Raw genomic sequence first — 20,081 nt, forward strand, 5'->3', positions numbered from 1 at the left:
TTTGCAACTGATGGCGCTTCTGATAGAGGGGTTGTGGGAGGGTGTCACAGGCATGCTGGCAGCTCTCCTGAAAAAGACAAATGTGCCAGGTACGAGAAGCAGATTGTTCGGAACGGAACGCTTTAGTTTGTGCCATCCCAGATTGTAAAACTCTGTTGGCATTACAGACAACAATGGGGATGTGGGGTGTGGGGTGCGGTGGGAAAGCAACGACAACGGGTGGGAGTAAGCAACAAGGAGCTGGAGGTAGGGGCGGGTGGCAAACAACAACTGGAGGCGGGCATGTGCAAGCAAATGGAAAGGGGAGACCACTCGGTCACCCCGAACATATGGATGGGTGCCCCGATCCCCCGGGAAACCATTGCGGGCGGGGGGCGTGTCCCGGCCGGTATGCCCATAGCGGCGTGGTCGGAGCACGCCCCCTCCGCCTAAAAGGGTTGTCCTAAACACCCGCCCGAAAGTCCGTGTACCTATGGGAGGGTTAGGAGCATGGCCCCCGCCTTCCCGCTGCTGGATAAAAGGCGCGGGAATCTAGGGAAGCGTCCTCTTGTTCCTGCGCTCTGAAGGCTGCACCACTCGTCGCTCGTGAGCCCTCAAGGGAACAAGCTGCAGTTTTTTTAATGTATAATCGTTGTTTTTCTGTTTCAGTCGTCAAGGCGTAGCTGGAATCCAAGTCACTTCGGGAGGACAGGCTGAGCTAACGTTGAACGCGGACATGCCTGGTAAGAAGACTGGAAAGAGCTCCGAGATGGAACGTATGCTGCGCACATTGGTGAACCAAGTGTCGGCGATGGACAGGAAGTTCGGTAAAGTAGACCAGCTGGGTCGCGGCTTAGCGGCCCTCAGGAAACAAGTGTAGGCCCAAGCGGGGCCCTCGGGCGACCTAAGAGGATCGTAGGGCCTGCTTTGCCAAACATCACCCCAGGGGGGGATAAGGGGAAAAGGAAGAAGGGGAAAGCGGGTCCTAGCGAGGCTCCAGTCCCGATGGAAGTCCCACCGGTCCCAGTAGCACCAGCGTCCAGCCCGGTACCCACACCGGTTGGAGGATTGCCAATCCCTGTGGTTATCACACCGCTGGATGACAACCAGATGCCTCCTGAATTAGCGCTTCAGTTGGCGGCTGTGTTACCCGGGTTGAAGAAGGGGGCGGGGGGATCCGCATCTGTAGAAGATCCAGCCGAAGAAGCTAGACTGATTATTGAACAGTTAAGGCAGACAAGGGGCGTGGGGGCGGCGATCGTGCCTTCTATCTCTCCACAGGTGCCGCAGGTGGTCGCTGTCGAAAACCAGAACAAGTCGACGGACACGGCGGGAGGTGCGGCGGAGGCCGGTAAGAGATCACTCCCAATGATGAGTGAGGGCGCGGTACCCTCAAGGCGGGAAAGCTTGGCGCAACATATTCCCATGGCTACTAAAGAGATGGTGTGGTCCAATAATTACATTAATATGTTTTCATTGTTAACTGATCATCGAGAGTTAGAATATGCCAAGACTCAGAAGGATATATGGCACCCCAGTGTATGGCGGGCAAAAATTGCAGAATTCAGGGTCGAGGAGTCGATGATGAATTGGATCAGGGCCTTTTCTATTTTTGTAGCGATTATCGCTGAGCGTACACCAGAAGTGTTGAGTGACCTGGCTTGTTACCAGAGCAGGATCACAAGCTTCCATGAGAAGTATGGAGGAGAAGAATGGAAAGGGTACGACATGGCGTTTAGAAAGGCAAAAGAGTTTAATGAAGCATTGACGTGGGATTGCTTAAATACGGTATCTTGGCATGCACAGCTCTTGCCGGGTTCAGCGGGTGGTTCAGGGTCGAGCACAAACGGCTCCAGGGCCTTTCCACAGAAACAGTCGCAGCACTTTCAGCCAAGCTATGGGGGGGGAGTCTCAGCCTAGATCGGGCGGGAACGGAGGTAAGCGAGGGGTGTGTTGGGGCTTCAATAAGGGGACGTGTGGCAGGCCGCAGGGAACGTGTAAGTTCAGGCATGCGTGGTCCAGTTGTGGTAACACCTCACACCCTGAAACTAGCTGCCGATCCAGAACCAATGGGACCGGAGGTAAAGGGGGTACCAAGCAGGATTGATGCGGTGCCCCGGAAGTCCACACCTTCGCCCATAGATATCTTGGCTTTGACCCCATGGCTGAACAGATACTCTGATCATGCGTCCGCTGGGATCCTGCGAGATGGCTTCTCACATGGCTTCAGGATCCCGCGGGCGATTTTCGGGGGGCCCCCTCATGTAAGAACCAACTGTCCGTTCAGCACAACCCGGCGGTTGCCACCAAAAAGATCACTAAGGAGGTTAGCCTGGGGCGGGTTGCAGGACCTTTTTGTGACCCCATTAGGGGTGGTCCCTAAAAAGGACCCGGGAGAGTACAGGCTCATCCATAATTTGTCGGCACCGAAGGGGGCGTCCGTCAACGAGGCGATCGACCCCGACATATGCAATGTAAAATATGCATCTTTCGATGACGCGGTGGTATTGTTGAATCGCTTAGGCCCCGGTGCATTGTTAGCAAAGTCGGATATTGAGTCTGCGTTTAGGTTGCTTCCGGTACATTCCCGGGATCCGCGCTTGCTGGGTTTTACGTTTCAGGGGAAATACTACATGGATATGTGCATGCCGATGGGTTGTTCAATTTCGTGTGCCTATTTTGAAATGTTTAGCTCGTTTCTGGAGTGGGTGTTCTCAAAGGCCACAGGGCACCAACATGTGATGCATTATCTGGATGATTTCCTCTTTCTCGGCCCAGCGGGCACTCGGGACTGTGCACGGGCATTGCAGGACTTCTGCGTGCTCATGCGGGGTTTCGGGGTACCGCTGGCCCCAGGTAAGACAGTGGGGCCGACTACCTCCCTGGAGTTTTTGGGCATTGAACTAGACTCCGTGGAGGGTTGCTTCCGCTTACCGGCAGAAAAGATCGCCAAATTCAGGGCTTCCTTGTTGCAGTGTCTACGGAACGAGAAAGTGACGTTGCACCAATTACAGCAAGCAGTGGGTCAGCTTAACTTTGCATTAAGGGTGATACCGATGGCTCGCCCTTTCTCACGATCCATTGCCCAGTCCATGGTAGGCCTCAAGGAAGGGCACCATCGCACGAGACTGTCGGCGGAGGTTCGCCAGGACATGCTTATCTGGCTGGCATTCCTGGCGGACTTCAACGGCCGAGTGGTCTGGAGCAAACCCCCGGCCTCCTCGGCGGAACTAGGCTTATGGACCGACTCGGCGGGCAGAGTGGGGTTTGGCGCGATCCTCGGAAACCAGTGGTCGGCCCTAAGATGGCCAGCATGGTGGGAGGCAAGCGGTTTGACGAATAACATTGGCTTCCTAGAGCTCTTCCCCATCTGGGTGGCTCTGTCGGCGTGGCCGGAGGAATTCAGGGACCGCTCGGTGGTATTTTGGTCCGATAATATGACTGTGGTTGAGTGCATTAATCAGCAGGCAGCAAGCTGCAAATGGATATTGCGATTGTTGAAAGAAATTGTGTTGAAATGCTTGAGATTAAACGTACAATTCAGGGCAAAACATGTCCCGGGTGTACTGAATAATGCAGCTGATGCGCTCTCTCGTTTCAAAATGCAGGCTTTCAGGGATTGTTTACCCTCAGCGGAGCTAGTGGCAGCGCCATTTCCCGAAGCACTATGGCAAATCGGCGCCCCGGACTACAAAACCTCGTGGCAGCCAGTTTAGCGCCCAGGACAAGGAAAGCTTATGAAGGGGCGTTCCGCTCGTACTGCGCCTTTTTGGGCCCGGCAGGGGAGCATAAATGGGGTCAGGAGGAGTCCTTTGTCCGATTTTTAGTGGCAATTCATGAGGAAGGCCGGTCGGCGGCAACCGCAAGTCGGTATAAGGCCGCCATATCATTTGTGGCTCAGCTCCATAGGATCAGGGACCAAACAGACTCCTTTCTAGTCAGGAGGGCTCTGCGCGGCTGGCGGCGCTTAGAAGGGTGCAGAAAGGATAACAGGCACCCAATAGGGTTTGACAAGTTGACCTCCTTGCTGGCTAAACTAGGAGAGACATGCTCCTCACCTAGCGAGGTTATACTATTCCGGGCAGCGTTCGCATTGGCATTCTATGGGGCCCTGCGGGTGAGCGAACTAGTTGCTGCCAACAAAAGGGATACGGAAGGAGGTCTGCGCAGGGATCACATCCAAGTGAGGGGGGATTCTTTGCTGATCTCGATAGCCAGGTCGAAGACGGACCAGGAGGCCCAGGGGAATAGCGTTGTGTTGCAGCGCGCACCAGGTAGTCCCGGTTGTTCAGTCAGGCATGTTGAGGCCTACCTAAAACAAAGGTTGACAACGTGGGGGGGGGCCTTGCTACGACATACGGACGGCACCCCGTTGACAAGGTTTCAGTTTCAGAGGGTGCTGGCAATTACGATTGCAGCTGCGGGCTTGAACCCGAGTGATTTTGGGACCCATTCATTCAGGATAGGGGCCGCTACAGAAGCTACGGCTCAAGGTCTGCAGGCAGACAATGTTAAGCAGTTAGGCCGCTGGTCTTCGAACTGTTTAAAGAGGTACGTGCGTCTGCACATGTTGTAAGTTGCTGATTAAATGCACTCACGCTTGTTGTCTTTTGTTTGGATTACAGTTTCACGAGCCTGTGACGCAGGGCGGAAATTGGGACCGGCCCAGCATCAGATAACCACCACTTCAGGAGAAAGGAATGGAAGACGTGTGGTCTGGGTCATGGGCCACTCATACGTGAGGCGTGCCGGGGACATATTCAAGACAGGTGATGCGATCCACAAATCTGAGGAATATGGGTTCAGGCTGTCCTTCTATGGGAAGGGCGGCCTGTGTATTGACCGACTGCAAAGTTTTGTGGAAGAATTACTAGGGCGGCACAGGTCACCGCCATCTGTAGTCATAGTGCACATTGGGGGCAATGACTTGGTAAGACTGGGCAGACGAGTTTTAGTTGAATGCATACTTTCTGCTGTTAGCTGGTTAGCAAAAAGGGTCCCGGGATGTACAATAGCCTGGTCTCACATGGTTCCAAGGAGGGTATGGCGGGGCGGTTTGTCCCCGACAGCGTCGAACCATTCGGTAAAGAGGGTCAACAATAAAATGGAGAAATTGTTTCGCTCTGCTCATCTTCAAAGCATATCACATGGGTGCATATGGGGGGATCACTGTTATTCTGAGGATGGGGTACATCTGTCCAGGGCGGGGAATGACTTATTTATAGGAGACATGATAGCTTGGCTAGCGGGGTTGAGAAAACATGACCTATAGGAGGTGTGGGGGGGCCAGATAGTCGGTCAACTATCTGGCATGTGGCGGTAAGGTCATGATCGGTGAGCAGTGATTTCAAGGTCCCTAGGGGGGGCGCCACCCATTATGGATGGGAGCGCCCGGGGGGAGGCGGCCATTGGACCCTCCCACGGGGGGGGGGCGGAACCCATTACGGATGGGTCGCCCAGGGGAAGACGGCCATAGGCCCCTCCCAGGGGGAAGACGGCTATATGCCCCTCCCCAGAATTTCCCGGGGGCCGGATATCCGCTACGGCGGAAGAGAGTGCGGGGAAAGGGGGGGGGGGGGGGGGAGTCCACGCTGTCCTTCTTGCGGATACCCCGCACGGGAACTCAGACGACCATAAGATGGCGTCGAGTGAAAGGGGGCCCCCACGACAAGGGAAGTTACAGTTGGCTACGAGGGTAACGTTCTCTGCGTATGCGCCACTCACACGTGAGGGCGGGAATTTGATGAAAGGGATCTGACACCGGTTAAGACCTTGCCGTTGGCCCCTAACGTTAGGATGTACAAATTCATATATAATGCATTTGTCATGATGTTAGACTCGGTTAGGAAATCTTTGTATTAGAGATTTGTTAAGGTTAGCCTGAATACCCGTCTTCATCAAATGTAATGGAAGTTGAATTTGTACATGATACATGAAACGTTTTTAATTTAAAGTTTTAAATTTTGTTTCATATTTTAATAAATACGGCCGGGGGGGTCGTGAGGCCCCCCCGCCTTCCAAAAGTTCAAACTGTGTCTGTCTCCTCCCATTGGGATTGGTGGTGGAAGGGGTGGCGGGCATCCCGGCCCATACAGGAAGAAGCAACAACAAGGGGAAAAGCCAGAAGAAACAAGGCACAGCGGAGAAGGGCAGTCCAGCAGTTGAGTAGCAATGATAATTAGCTTTCTGCACACTAGTACATGCCACCTGCAGGCAAATTTTATTTGGAAAGCTCAGGATGTTTCTAAGGTTGTTGCAGAGGTCTTTATGTGTCCTGCACTTCACAACTCGTATTCATGGACACAGTTCAGTGGCTTACGGGCCTGGTACAAACACCTTCACGCGGCCTGTTGGCCAGATCCAGAATTTCACTGTTAGGATTATGATAACTTAAAAACCATTGAATTGTATGATACTGTTTTTAAGTGTCAAAAACGTTCCTATTGTGTACTATGTTAAGGACTGTATTAAAGTCAGAAAATATGAACTTTCGTTATATACAGTGCTTTCTGCTAGCTTTCGCGGGCATGGGAGAGGCAAGATTGGAGATGGAATGAAGGGGAAAATAGGAAAAGTGATGATTTCTTTAAAACAGATGCATGAAAGAGTTTAGAAATGCCAGATAAAAGGGAAATGTTAAAGGAAGATACAAGGTAGAATTAGAAGGATCAGAGGAGAAAGAAAGAAGTGAGAGACAATATAATGTAATGTAATTGCACATTTATAGAGCGCAGCTGTCACTCCACGGAGCATCATGGCGCTGAGCAGAACCCAGAGACGGAAGTGAAGAACTGTTTAACTGCTAACTGTAAGAACAGGGAATCAGATCAGAGTTTTGCAGAGAGTGTCAGATGCACTGAAGATCCAGGTTTTTAGGGCATTCCTAATAAGGTACTCGGAAGTGATATGGCGGAGCTGTAGAGGAAGTTTATTCCATGCCTTTGAGCCTATCACTGTGAGCGACTTTCCTCCCTTCGATGCCAATCTGAAAGCAGGCCTTTTCAGCAGATTGGCATTTGATGATCTTAGACTTCGGGAGGGTGTATAACGCTTAAATCTTTTGATAATGAGGACCTTGAAAATGGCACATTTATGAATTGGCAGCCAATGGAGAATATCTAGAGCTGCAGATGCAGATGACCTCCTAGGCCACTTTAGCACTAACCGTGCTGCAGCATGCTGTACCATTTGTAGCTTCTGTAGGACCTTAATTAGCACTAGAAAGATAGAACAGAACGAAGCACATTAGAATATAGTCAAAGGCGGAGTAGGTAATGAGGACGAAAGAGAAGAGGGAAGAGCTGGTAAGGAATATGAATGAAATTTGTCAAAAATTAAATAAAAGAATCAGCAAAAATCAGGTAGGGCTAATGGAGAGGGAATGGCAGAATGCGGTGAGAGGTTTAAAATACTTTTGCAGTACACATGTAGCCATCTCTTCTGCTCCCTCTATCCTGGATTAAACACTAGCCCCCTGCCCGTTGACTTGGCACGGAGAATCATCTTCTCCAAGCAGACCTTTTTATTCATGCGGTCAGGTGTAAGGCAACTATGACCGGGTGGGAGGCTCCTTTTGCGCACTGAAGTCATGCGACGCTGCACTCTTTGTAGACCACCGACATCCATGGACTAAACACGGGTATACTACAAGTTGGGGGGCTGTCCCAGTAGAGGGGAGCACTGTGCTTTCTAATTAACAGCGCTTGATTCTTGGACAAAGCCTCTTGTATTCTGGGCAAATTGGGATTCCAGGGCAAATGTGATCTACCACTCTGAAACTACAACCTGGGGCATGTCAGTGAATAATTCCCAAGTGCAGGTGCCTGGGAAAGATAAGCACCATTTCATTAGACCTAGGATACCACAACCGCTGAACAGGGTACTTACAACAGAGGCGCATGACCAACACCAACTGCAGCTCTACGAAATGCTCAAACGACATGGATCAGCACTAAAGTACGCAGCACATTACCCAAGCTCCCAGATTTTGCTTTAGAGAGTGGTGATGCTTTTGAGAGGACAATAAATGTCTAGGGCTGCTGTTTCTATGTGGGGCTATTCGCTAAAAGGTTGGAAGCTGCTGCTTGATAGGTTGGAATCTTCACTCAGCTGGGGCTGTTTCCTAAAAGATAGCTGCTCTGTATTTGCTGGCTCCTGGGAAATGCTTACCACTTATGGACTTTTTCTGATTTTAAAGGTGTGAACTACTTCCTCGAATGTGGAATTGCTGCTCAGGGTGGGTTCGCTTGGGTTTGCCCTGAAAGTGTGATACCATGGAGGGTTTCGGGTGTTTTTATTGAAGGGTTTACCTGCTCCTAAAGTTTTTACAGTTTTCTGAATGTTGATTACCTAGGTGGCAAGAATAGGGCTGCATTGTAAATACGTCTTTAGGTGAGGCGGCTACTACTTAATTTACCCCAGTCTGGCAGTTGGACAAGACGAGTATTTCTGTTGGTGCTTAGCAAACTTTGACAACTTACCCCACTTTCTATATACACACTCAGAGAGCCAACTGCGCCTTCGGGTCGGAGTTCAAATATAATCTATATACTTCACAGGAAAAGCATGTTCTGGCTGGGGATACTAAGGGACATCACCTACCAAGGTCTGCACCCATTGCGAAGGTACCAATTGAACATACAGCTGCACATTCAAGCGAAATACCAACCAGCACAGACAAGAGTAGCAAAACAAAAGACAGACTGCATGAGACACTCTTCCAGAACTGGGTGAAAATGTGGCGCCCATCAATGGACTACGTGGAATTAATTTCCATGCAGGCAATTCAGTAACGCGAATCAGATTTTGTGCCGAAAATAGAGGACATTCAGGCTTCACTGTAAGACCCTAACTGAAATGCTTTGTATGAGGGGACCAGAACAAGAATTACGAGCATGCAACAAAACATAATGGTCGCATTCCCAAAACTGAAGCCAGGAAGTCGGCAACTGAAACTAAAATAAGGTGCCGACCGTGAGTGTCAAGAAGAAACTACTGCAACACATTGCCTGACTACCATGTTCGCCATTGTGCTACCGACCTATGTGCTTATTGTTCATAATTGACAGCCTGTTCTAGCGGGTAAAACCAGCAAGTACAGTGAGAGCCTAGGGTGGCAAAATGTGAGGTTGCAACTGTAGGACAAAGCATCCAGAATGTTAATAATGTACAACCACGGATTACAGAATGTTGATTTTTGGCCGTCCTTAATATGGCCGCGGCAGAGGACATGGCTCCTCTTGCACCGTCAAGCGTAGGGGAACGGTGGTCTGGTTTCAGCAATCTATTCTGCCTTCCTCTTTGGAGTCTGTCAGTGTGTCTTGGATTAACTGTAAAGGACGTTGGTTCTGCAGGTTTCCCCTGTTGCGGAGGGCACATCAGGATGTTGATGATGGCTTCGGTGACCGGATTGAGAAGCCAATTTGGTTTGTGTGTGAAAAGGACAGCTGCTTCGCCTGAATCAAGCTGAGCTGCTATTCGGGTCAGAAGAGATAGTTCAGTCAGCGCGAACAGGCGGCCGAGGCCCGAAGTCCGACGAGTGCACACAGGAAGAAGAAGATATGCACGACCAGCTCACTGGGCTGCGATGCGGCACCCACCTCCCCGCACAGATTGCCCATGGGCACTCCGAGACTGCCGCACACCCCTGGCCCTGCCACAAAGTAGTACCGCTGAGCTCCGGGCTGCAAACTTAACAACATTGAATGACAAGCAGCCAACGAGTGGTTGACCGCCTTTCCTCTCTGCCCTGTCGACCCAACCACTCAGAGCCAAGGCATGTAACAGGCGGGTGGTATTGGTGGAAGGGAAGGAAGGCAACCCACAGGGGATGCAACGCCAAAACTGCATTAGTAACATGAGAAGGAAAGTAAAAGAAAATAATTCCTGAACTAACAGAAAAGCTCTCCAGTGGAAAGCTACTGGGTACTTAGGTGCTGCACCATGGGCGGTAACTAAATAGAGAAAGGAGGGACATGGAGGGGCAACGAACCACTGGATTCAAGGTAACCTGAAACTGGTCCCAGGATGCTCGTTTCCGGTCCAGGGAGGACCTAGCTTGGCAGTTGGGGCTAGAATGTTCCCACAATGAATAGGGTCAAGACTGATTTGCATATGGCTGGGTCCAAACTGGGGTGGTGTGGTGAGCAAAAGAATGATGGATTTAACCCAGATCCTGGTGACTCTGGGTGAATGCCTGCATTGTCAGAATTCCGTCCATCAATTGTTTCTTTTGCATATGTCGCCCTAAGTGGGAAGGGTATGCCCAGAGGTGGTCCCGTGCTCACTACACCGCTGGATTCAAGCTAGCCTGGCGGATGAAGGGTGATACCCTTAAACAGGTCCTAGGATGCTTGTTTCCGGTCCAGGGAGGACCTGGCTTGGCAGTTTGGGCTGGACTGTTCCCACAAGGAACAGGGTCAAGACTGATTTGCATATGGCTGGGTCCAAACTGGGGTGGTGTGGTGAGCAAAAGAATGATGGATTTAACCCAGATCCTTGTGACTGGGGGTGAATGTCTGCGTTGTTAGCATTCCATCCATAAATTGTTTCTTTTGCATATGTCGCCCTAAGTGGGAAGGGTATGCCCAGACGTGGGTCCCGTGCTCACTACACCGCTGGATTCAAGCTAGCCTGGCTGATGAAGGGTGATACCCTTAAACAGGTCCTAGGATGCTTGTTTCCGGTCCAAGGAGGACCTGGCTTGGCAGTTCGGGCTGGACTGTTCCCAAAAGGAACAGGGTCAAGACTGATTTGCATATGGCTGGGTCCAAACTGGGGTGGTGTGGTGAGCAAAAGAATGATCGATTTAACCCAGATCCTTGTGACTGGGGGTGCGTGTCTGCATTGTCAGCATTCCGTCCATCAATTGTTTCTTTTGCACAAACCTGAATACAACATTTCTCAAAGAGACAGCACAAGAACTGCCTAGGCTCTACCCAAAAAGGTGAATGACCAAGCATGGGTGGGAACATGTATTGGAGGGAAATAATTAGATAGGAAGGCCAGTCAGAGTCAATAACATGGTGTGATGTAGGGAGTGTCACACGTAGATTCAAGGGAGTTGGATGTAAATGTCTAAGGTGTAGTAACTGAGGACAGAGACTGATATCAGTAGGTCAGATGGAAATCAAGCTTGCATCTAAGAGTGTAGGCCACACTGTGAAGGCAGGAACAGTAGCACATTTAAGTCTATTGGCGTTATAAAGGCACCGTGTGATGGAAATCCCAACAATAGAGGGTGTAAATTAAAGTAATAGATATAAGAGAAAAGTCTTCTAATGGGGCAGGAGGAGCGGTACCATGACCTTTCAGAATTGATGGCTTGTCCCAAGTTCATTACATCATGGGGTGTGTAGCAAAGCAACAGTCAGAAGTTGCTGTTGGGACAAACGTCCTGAGCATAGTTTGCAAAGAAGAAAGAGAGAAAGGGAGAAAGAAAGGGAGAGAAAGAGGGAAAGAGAGAAAAAGGGAGAGAGAGAGAGGAGGGAAGAGAGAGAGAGGAGGGAAGAGAGAGAGAGAGCGAGAGAGAGAGAGGGGAGACAGAGAGAGAGAGAGCGAGAGAGAGAGGGGAGACAGAGAGATAGAGAGAGAGAGAGAGAGAGGAGGGAAGAGAGAGAGGGGGGAAGGAAGAGAGAGAGAGAGAGGAGGGAAGAGAGAGAGAGAGAGGGGAAGAGAGAGAGAGAGAGAGAGAGAGAGAGGGGGAGAGAGAGAGGAGGGAAGAGAGAGAGAGGGGAGGGAAGAGAGAGAGGGAGGGGAGAGAGAGAGGGGGGGAGGGAAGAGAGAGAGAGAGGAGGGAAGAGAGAGAGAGAGGAGGGAAGAGAGAGAGAGAGGAGGGAAGAGAGAGAGAGGAGGGAAGAGAGAGAGAGAGAGAGAGAGAGAGAGAGAGAGAGAGAGAGAGAGAGAGAGAGAGAGAGAGAGAGAGAGAGAGAGAGAGAGAGAGAGAGAGAGAGAGGGGGGGGAGGGAAGAGAGAGAGAGAGAGAGAGAGAGAGAGAGGGGGGGGAGGGAAGAGAGAGAGAGAGAGGGGGGGAGGGAAGAGAGAGAGGGGGGGAGGGAAGAGAGAGAGAGAGAGAGGAGGGAAGAGAGAGAGAGAGAGGAGGAAGAGAGAGAGAGAGAGGAGGGAAGAGAGAGAGAGGAGGGAGAGAGAGAGAGAGAGAGAGAGAGAGAGAGAGAGAGAGAGAGAGAGAGAGAGAGAGAGAGAGAGAGAGAGAGAGAGAGAGAGAGAGGGGGGAGGGAAGAAGAGAGAGAGAGAGAGAGGGGGGAGGGAAGAGAGAGAGAGAGAGAGGGGAGGAAAGAGAGAGAGCGAGAGGGAGGGAAGAGAGAGAGGAGGGGAGGGGAGGGGAAGAGAGAGAGGGAGAGAGGAGGGAGAGAGAGAGAGAGAGAGAGAGAGAGAAGAGAGAGAGAGAGAGAGAGAGAGAGTGAGAGAGAGAGAGAGAGAGAGAGAGGAGAGAGAGAGAAGGAGAGAGAGAGAGAGAGGAGAGAGAGATAGAAGAGAGGGGGAGAGAGAAGAGAGAGAGAGAGAGGGGGGGGAGAGGAAGAGGAAGAGAGAGAGAGAGAGAGAGATAGATTAGATATAGATATTACTAAGAGACAAGCACAAAAAGAGTTTCCCATGTGACTTGGACCATTGAATGGTGAAGACCATTAGACTACATTATCTGTGCTGCACAAAATGGAGGTATCCTTTTTGAAGGGCTACCAATATACCCTGCAAGTATCAATCCTATTAACCCCCACCCCTCACAAGTTATCACTGTTGGGAGATGTTAGTAGCCTGCCAGATCTGGGACCAATGCACACACACCTCCACCACCACCGCCACCACCACCACCAGACCTGCCTGCCGAAATTGAAACATCACTGACAAGGACTGGAAAAGCGCTCTTGGCACCCACCGACCCAAACAGATCAATAGCCTCCCCATAGCCATCAAGCATTTCAAGAGTTGGATCACCTCCTGACTCCCCTAAAACACACAAATATAAGAAGATCTATATCGCAGGCCAGTTGGTACACAAAGGAACTTCGACTGATGAAATGCCCCTGCAAACAAGTGGAGCGCTATGAACTTAAAATGAGTCTCCCCCGAAAACACTAACAATGCCCTGACAGCAAGCACATGCATGCTGGTACCTGGTGCCTGAGGACTTGTGGAATCATTGTGAACTGCCCTGTAATTTAGTGTTTACTAAACAATATCGATTTTTTTGCATGTAAAAAAACATTGACAAAGCCTACAGCTCTCGCATAGGGACAACCTATTGGCTTTGACAATGCTCTTTTTTTTTGGCTACACCTTGGTGAGAAAGTATTTTATCCTGAAACCAAATCAATGGTAGGTTGCTATTTATAGAAAGGGAGGTGGAGGGACTTTCTAACTTTCAGTTTCTCTCTGTCCAGCTCACAGTCATTGCTTTGATGACAGATCAGGGCCTCTCGCGTTATTAGCCTAACTGAAGCACTCAAACGACTGGCCCTGCACCAAGTAGGTCTTGTGCATATAACATTCTTCCAAGGGGCGCTGTCTAAGGTTTCCCAAGAGACGAGGGATTTCAGTTTTACAGGTGGTGATGTCTCGCCCCTTCCATCCAGGCGTGCCTGCATTGCTCATGCTGCAAGGCCTCGCCCCAGCATGAACCAAAGCCTGAGAGGTCACATACATCTAACCGCCGAACGCCAAAACAATTCTCGCAGGTCTATAATGCATCCTTTTATTCAACAGTAAAACAGAGCTTCCTATGAAGTCTATTGCAACTTACGGTAAGTTTTTGAAATTGCTGTAATATTTTTTTAACCAAACAAAAAAAATTACAAACATTATCATTTGCAACGCCAATAGCACAACTTTTCAGTAATGCAAGACCTATTGCACTGCAAATGCTTATTTTTTATCTATTTATTTACCTCCCTGGTCAGTGTCACTGCTCTCCCGCACGCAGCTCCACTGCTGAGGGACTGCCCTCTGAGCCCGGAGCTTCTGTGCCAGGTAGGTGCTCGAGACCTCCGCCATTACAACCCCAGCACCCTCCACACTCTCAACCCCGAACGCAACTGCCAGCTCTCGACACCAAGCAACATCCAAGGCCCAATCTCAGTCAACATTGCTGCTGCACCTTCACCCACCTCCGGAACCCCGTAATAGCTCCAAGTCACCGGACGACAGCACACACAAACCAATGAACTGCATCCTCCTCAACGTGCGCTCCCTGCACAGACATGCAATAGAAATCTGGGACCAATCTGGGACCTCCGTAACACTCACACGCCCGACGTTGCCTCCTCACACAGACCTGTACCAACATCAACTCCGCACCGGACATCGCAACTGCCATCCCCGACAGATACAAGATGCTGAGATAAAACTACCCCACCCGCCCAGGAGGAGGCATCGTCATCATCCACAAAAGCTCCCTCTGCATGACAGCCACAGACCTGGACGACAACTCACCCCCTCCACCCCCACCCCGCCCCGTGGAACATCTCCACTTCTAGATCCAGATCAACCCAAAATGACTCTCCGTGGAAACCTTGTCTACAGACCGCCTGGCCCCCGCGCTCCTTTCACCAACATCATCACCGACCTCATCACACCCCACGCCCAAGTTCTTAGTAGTAGCTTGTACTCATCTACCATAACATGTTAATGACTAGCTGATCATAACGCCACTCTTAAATAAAACAACCTCTGACCACAAAATTAAATGAACTACCAGCTCAGTTTCAACTTTCTTCGCCAGATGAAGATCATGGAGGGTGAGACCACATGCCAGTTTCCAAAATTTGAGTTAAACAAACAGGCTTCATGCGGCAAAGAGCTACGAACATCAGGGAAGAACTGCCCTAGCCTATGAATTAGGGTCAACTGGAAATACTCATTCTACTTGACCTCTCTATGGCATACAACACAGTTACTATGAAACCTTTTAGTGCTAATGGAAAAAGGAGATGGCCATCACCCTACCATGGCCCGGATCATTTCTATAATATCAGTGCCAACAGACAAGAGTTGGGTCTGCCAGTGGCGACAAATTCCATTAGATGGAGTGTCCCCCTAGTCTAGGTCAGCCACCTCACTCCTGCATATTCTAGACAGTGTCTCCAGTCCTGAAATGTTCACCTACAAATCATTGATTGCAGGTGTGTTAGTCTGATTAGTTCAATGAAAACAAAACATGACTACAACACCCAGAATGCATTAGGCTATCACACAGAAGTGAAAGCAGTGTCCTTAATGACCTTGAGGGAGATAGTCACTCTAGCCTATCCACAGCTCCCCATTTCCAAATGCCTTGATAATCACACATTATCAACTTCAATTTCAAACATGCACCGATTATTCACCTCCATGTGATAGGGGAATAAAGTGAAACATAAGCAAAACACCACACAAAAGGATAACAGAGATGATTTATGTGTGCCTGAATTTCAACAAGACTAAAATACTTGTCAATGGAGAACCCATTATAGACAAAATGCCCTTGTCATGGGCAGAGACGTAGCACGCCATCACCTTCTCCAAAGTAGGTACAAAAAAATCTTGGGATGTAATATTCCCCCAAGCTCCCCTTTGCAAACCAGATCTCAGAAGGAGTAAAAATAACATGCATTGGCAAAGCCAATAGACCTCGGCTTCGGGACATAAAGCGTTACCAATAGCTTGTCGATGCTGTAGCACATCGGGCGGGAGCAAAATAAGCTTTTCATGATCTACAGCATTGGCAAAAGAAAAAAAATGGGCACAATGAAACAACAACGACTGGCGGTCAACTCATTCCACTAGCAAAAGCATGCGTGGTTAACACAAGTGCAACAACAGAATACTGCAAATGCGTTTTGATTTTCAATGGAAGACACCACTTAGATCAGTAAATTTAAAAAAATCTTCTTTTTAGCACAACATTTTAAAAAAGGATTATGTGTTGAGGTACAAGAAGAGGGGAAAACATCACATGAGGGATACCGCGTTACAGGGATGTGAGAGAAGGACATGAAGAGACGACTGTGGCAGGGGCAGAGAAGCACAAGTAAGAGTCAGTGAGAGCAAAACAGGGGCAAGGGAGAAGCATCCAAGTACGAGGGTAAAGCAGGGAAGTTGCAAATAAGTGAGAGCGAGCAACATGGAGTACGGGGGTAGAAGTACACAGGAGAGAGAAGCACATGAGAGGGGAGAGATATTTGAATAGGCAAGCTAGAAAAACATTGTGTTTAACCAAATAGAAAAGAAAAGAAAAGTTCCCTGAAAGTAAGCAGCCAATGAAAGTGACAGTAATGGGTCTATGCTCCAGGAGAAGGACAAACACCAGACGGACAAGCTGTGACAAGGAAAGCCATTGCACAAGAAGTAAGCAAATGAGAGTGACAATAAAGCAAAACACTGGTAAACAATGGGCTGGAACAGAAAGTACTTGGTGAGCGCACAATAGGCCTTCCGCAACCAGACATCTTACGCTATCTGATAATCCAGACCTAAAAAACACCAACTCATGATGCTGAACAGGATCCTCTCTCACATATGAACTCGCTGATTCAAACCTATAAGACTTTTGGTATTACTCTAGCTAGATTAATGCAACTTTTTCAATGCCAGGGCCACTAAAAGTGAAATTTAGATGCCTAAAAAAAAAAATGCTAAATATACACTGCTTGGATGTAAAGAAATCAGTCCACATCTTGTGGCACTCAACGAATTGCACTACCTTCCTGTGGTTGCAAAAAAAAAAAAAGAAGAAGAAGATTCTCTAAAGCATTTTCAAAGCAATAGAGGCAGTGGGGGGAGGCTCAATCCAAAATATCTTCAGACAATAACATCTCATTGTACCCAAAGCCGCAACCTCAAATTAAGCAATATAATTCTGATAAACTGATTTGAGAAAATAGTAATTATTCATCAGAGTGCTGGGCCCATATTTCTGGAACTCCATGAGAAATGAAATTGCCTAGCAGCAAGCAAAAAGGGCCTGAATGCATGCTTCTTAAACTAAGGTACTTTGCTAAGTAAGGCTACTCTAGGACCATGTCCCCGCAGCAGTACTAAAGGCGACCTTGCCCCAAGAACAAATACCGTTCTGGCCCCACTAAGTCAATCAATATAGTACATGAATTGAACGCATGCATAGGGGGTCTAAACAAATTACTGTCCCCGCAGCAGTACTAAAGGCGACCTTGCCCCATGAACAAATACCGTTCTGGCCCCACTAAGTCAATCAATATAGTACATGAATTGAACGCATGCATAGGGGGTCTAAACAAATGACTGTCCATAGCTGCAGAAAGTCCAAAAGGTGAGAAGCCAGACCTATGCATTACTACCTACTCTATATACCAAACACATTATTGCCTTACACTAACGGATAGCACAAGGATCTAATCCATCATGGGAAAAGATGAAGCAATTATTCTGTGATGCAGAGACTTGCTTGCCATGCTAGTTCTTCTTACCTTTTTTTCTGCCAATGGTCCACTCCCTTTTACAAAGGAGGACATCTGGTTCTGATTCCCCTCCGAGACGGCGGAGTTTTCCCCATGCTTTAGTCTCCTCCGAGCCTTCCATCTGAATTCACATCTAAAAAGAGAAATACAGACAGAGAAAGGCTCATTTGCTGGCAAAATATTCTATTCTCGGTCAGCACAGTGGGTAGATGAAGGATGGAAGGGACTGCTGCTAGCTTACAGGTGTACAAGATGTAATTTGGCATGTAGTGACTGCCCACTTGCTTGACCCTGGTTACTACAAAAATCCTAGGTCATGACTTTGAATGAAAGCACAACGAAAGAACAAAAAAAGTGGGAGCCTTATTGTGCTAAAATTTAGAAGGCAGGGGTGTGCGCCAAAACATTCAATGGGAAATGAAATCCAGGAGCACCAGCAACAGGACCCAGGGCAAATTGCAGAGGGCACACAGAGACAGAACATCCACCAGAGATAACTCTCTGCAAGAAGCGTCTAAAGTTGCTTTTAGAGGGAGCCCAGGTCAGACTGCCCCTTCCGCCAAGCATGTTCAGAGACAACTACCAAAATGTGACAGTGCACTGCCTAGAAGGGAGACCAATCCGGCGAACTCACACACTGTCAGGAGGGGCATTGGTCCAGTACACTCCACCATTCCCGAATCCTCTTCCATTCAAAGCCCAATCACCCGTCTAGATAGAACCAAGGACAGCACATTTCCAGTAGAGAGCCAGAGCTGGCGCTCCTCGAGTGGAGGATGGGGTGCAAGCTGGCAGAAGGGCCCACAGCTGATCATCTCAAAGTAATGGCCTGATGTAACTTCAAGGAGTGAAAACAACGACGCGTCACTTTTCATTGCGCCCTCCTTGCGGCATGCTGGATGCGTCATATTTACAGTATGACGCATCAGGTCGCAAGGAGTTACAGATACGTCAGTATTGCTGACATATCTGTAGGTGCAAAAATAACGCATTGCTGGAGTGTGTCACGAAAGTGACACAACTCCGTCAATGGGTCATTTCACATGGACAAGTCCCATTGCAAATGTGCCTGCGTCAGTCCTACGCCTGCTGTGAGGCAGGCGTAAGATATTGACGCATTTGCGTCCTAGAAGGGATGCAGTGATATCTCATAGATTTCACTGCGTCACTTCTACGAGGATTAATTGCGTCAGAACGCCCACCCTGCATACATTATACCTGCGCAGGTAAAATGTGGTGCAGGGGTTTACAAAGTGATGCAACTACCTAGATGAGTCACTTTGTAAATATGACGCAACATGGCGCATATATAACCCTGATGGTGCGTCACAAAAAGTGACGCAGCGCAAAAGTGATGCAAGGGCTCAGAAATAAGCCCAGGATCCCCATATCCTTCTGAACTGGATCGTACCGCCAGCAGGGGACCAGGGAAGGATAACCCTACTAAAATTAGCCAGGTTGAGAATGCCAATTCGAGGAGCTAGAGAATGATACTTCATGTGCAAGAGGCAGAATAGTTGCCACCACCGACACCCCTCGTCCCCCAACATTGAGCCATCATCAGCAGGAAGGAATAAAAAAAATAACACCCCCGCAAGCAAGGAGGCAGGGCATGGTAATTCACCTACAAGAAGCAAGGGTGGGATAACCCTCCATGACAGAGCTGGAAACTCTGAGTCAGAGCAGGGTAAGGTCTCATCAGGAGCCAGGCTGGACCACCCCCGGCAGGGTGACATGGCCTGGGCATCTCCCAGCAAAGACCAGGGGCATGAGCATCACCAACCAAGGCCAAGATCCGCAGCTTTGTCTGGGTGCTGCTGCTGCAGCCTCCACTGGGGGTCCAGATCTGAAGCAGGCAGGACCCAAGAGGTCGAAGCCCTACTCCCACCCCAGGGGCATCAGGGAGAAGTACCCCAGCTATGGGCCCAGGTTTTGGGGCATGTCACAGAAATGAAGCACCCTCAGCGGGGGCACAGGACACCCATGTCAGAGCCCCTGGGGCTACGGGAGCAGCCGCCCGACTGGGCATTCTATGTCTCCCTCAACAGCCCCCGGTGCAGCTCTACTTACCCCCGCCGTACCCCAACACTTCCCGTCAGAGCAACATCCAGCAGCTGATCCGAGAGGCGTGTCCAGGGCAGGCAGAGGCGTGGCATCCGGCGCGTCTCCCGGGAGACAGGCGCAGGCGGTATCATAGAAACGGGACAGACCTCCTCAGGGCACTGGGCGAGCTGGCGGCCATCTTTAAACGGTGCCATTTGTAGTGAATGAAATAGGGATCGATTAAGATATCAAAATACTATAAAACATTACCTATAAGATGTTATAATTTATCAGAAATCTTTAAAATAAATATATTTGAGTTAGTGATAACGGTATCGATGAAATATTTGTTTTTGTACTTCAGTATTTCACCTAATAACAAAACTAATATTATAACCAGTATCACACAATGGAATATTGTTATCGTTTTGAAAGCGTTGTCCGTGAGCAAAGTGGATACAAGACCGTGCGAATGTGACCGTCGTTCGTTTGAAGCCCAAGATGGAGCAAGAAAGAAATTTCTATAGGGAACACGTGACGACTTTTCCACTCGCCTGGGCGTGAAGAGGGACATATTTCGAATGTAGACTACAAATGGTTGAGATAGAAAAAGGACAAACCGAGAAAATAA

The 20,081-nt window shown here is 49.2% G+C and overlaps 1 protein-coding gene across 4 annotated transcripts in view; it reads right to left on the reverse strand.

The window, feature by feature from the left end:
• Positions 1-19,558, reverse strand: part of CHFR (checkpoint with forkhead and ring finger domains) — a 208,099-nt gene extending 188,541 nt beyond the window's left edge. For 3 of the 4 annotated variants that reach the window (XR_015300869.1, XM_086942736.1, XM_086942735.1), the window contains exons 1-2: positions 19,478-19,556; positions 17,417-17,540 (exon numbers count right to left, since the gene is read on the reverse strand). Coding sequence is in view for 2 of the 4 variants with exons in the window: in XM_086942736.1 (XP_086798862.1) it covers positions 17,417-17,528 (112 nt within the window). In the remaining 2 variants the exon portion in view is untranslated. Of the gene's footprint in view, positions 1-17,416; positions 17,541-19,477 lie in introns of all 4 variants that reach the window. The other variant, XR_015300868.1, reaches the window with a different exon arrangement.
• Positions 19,559-20,081: the final 523 nt, after the last annotated feature.

This window comes from Lissotriton vulgaris, chromosome 11 (assembly GCF_964263255.1).
Source record: "Lissotriton vulgaris chromosome 11, aLisVul1.2, whole genome shotgun sequence".
Classification (NCBI taxonomy): Eukaryota; Metazoa; Chordata; class Amphibia; order Caudata; family Salamandridae; genus Lissotriton; species Lissotriton vulgaris.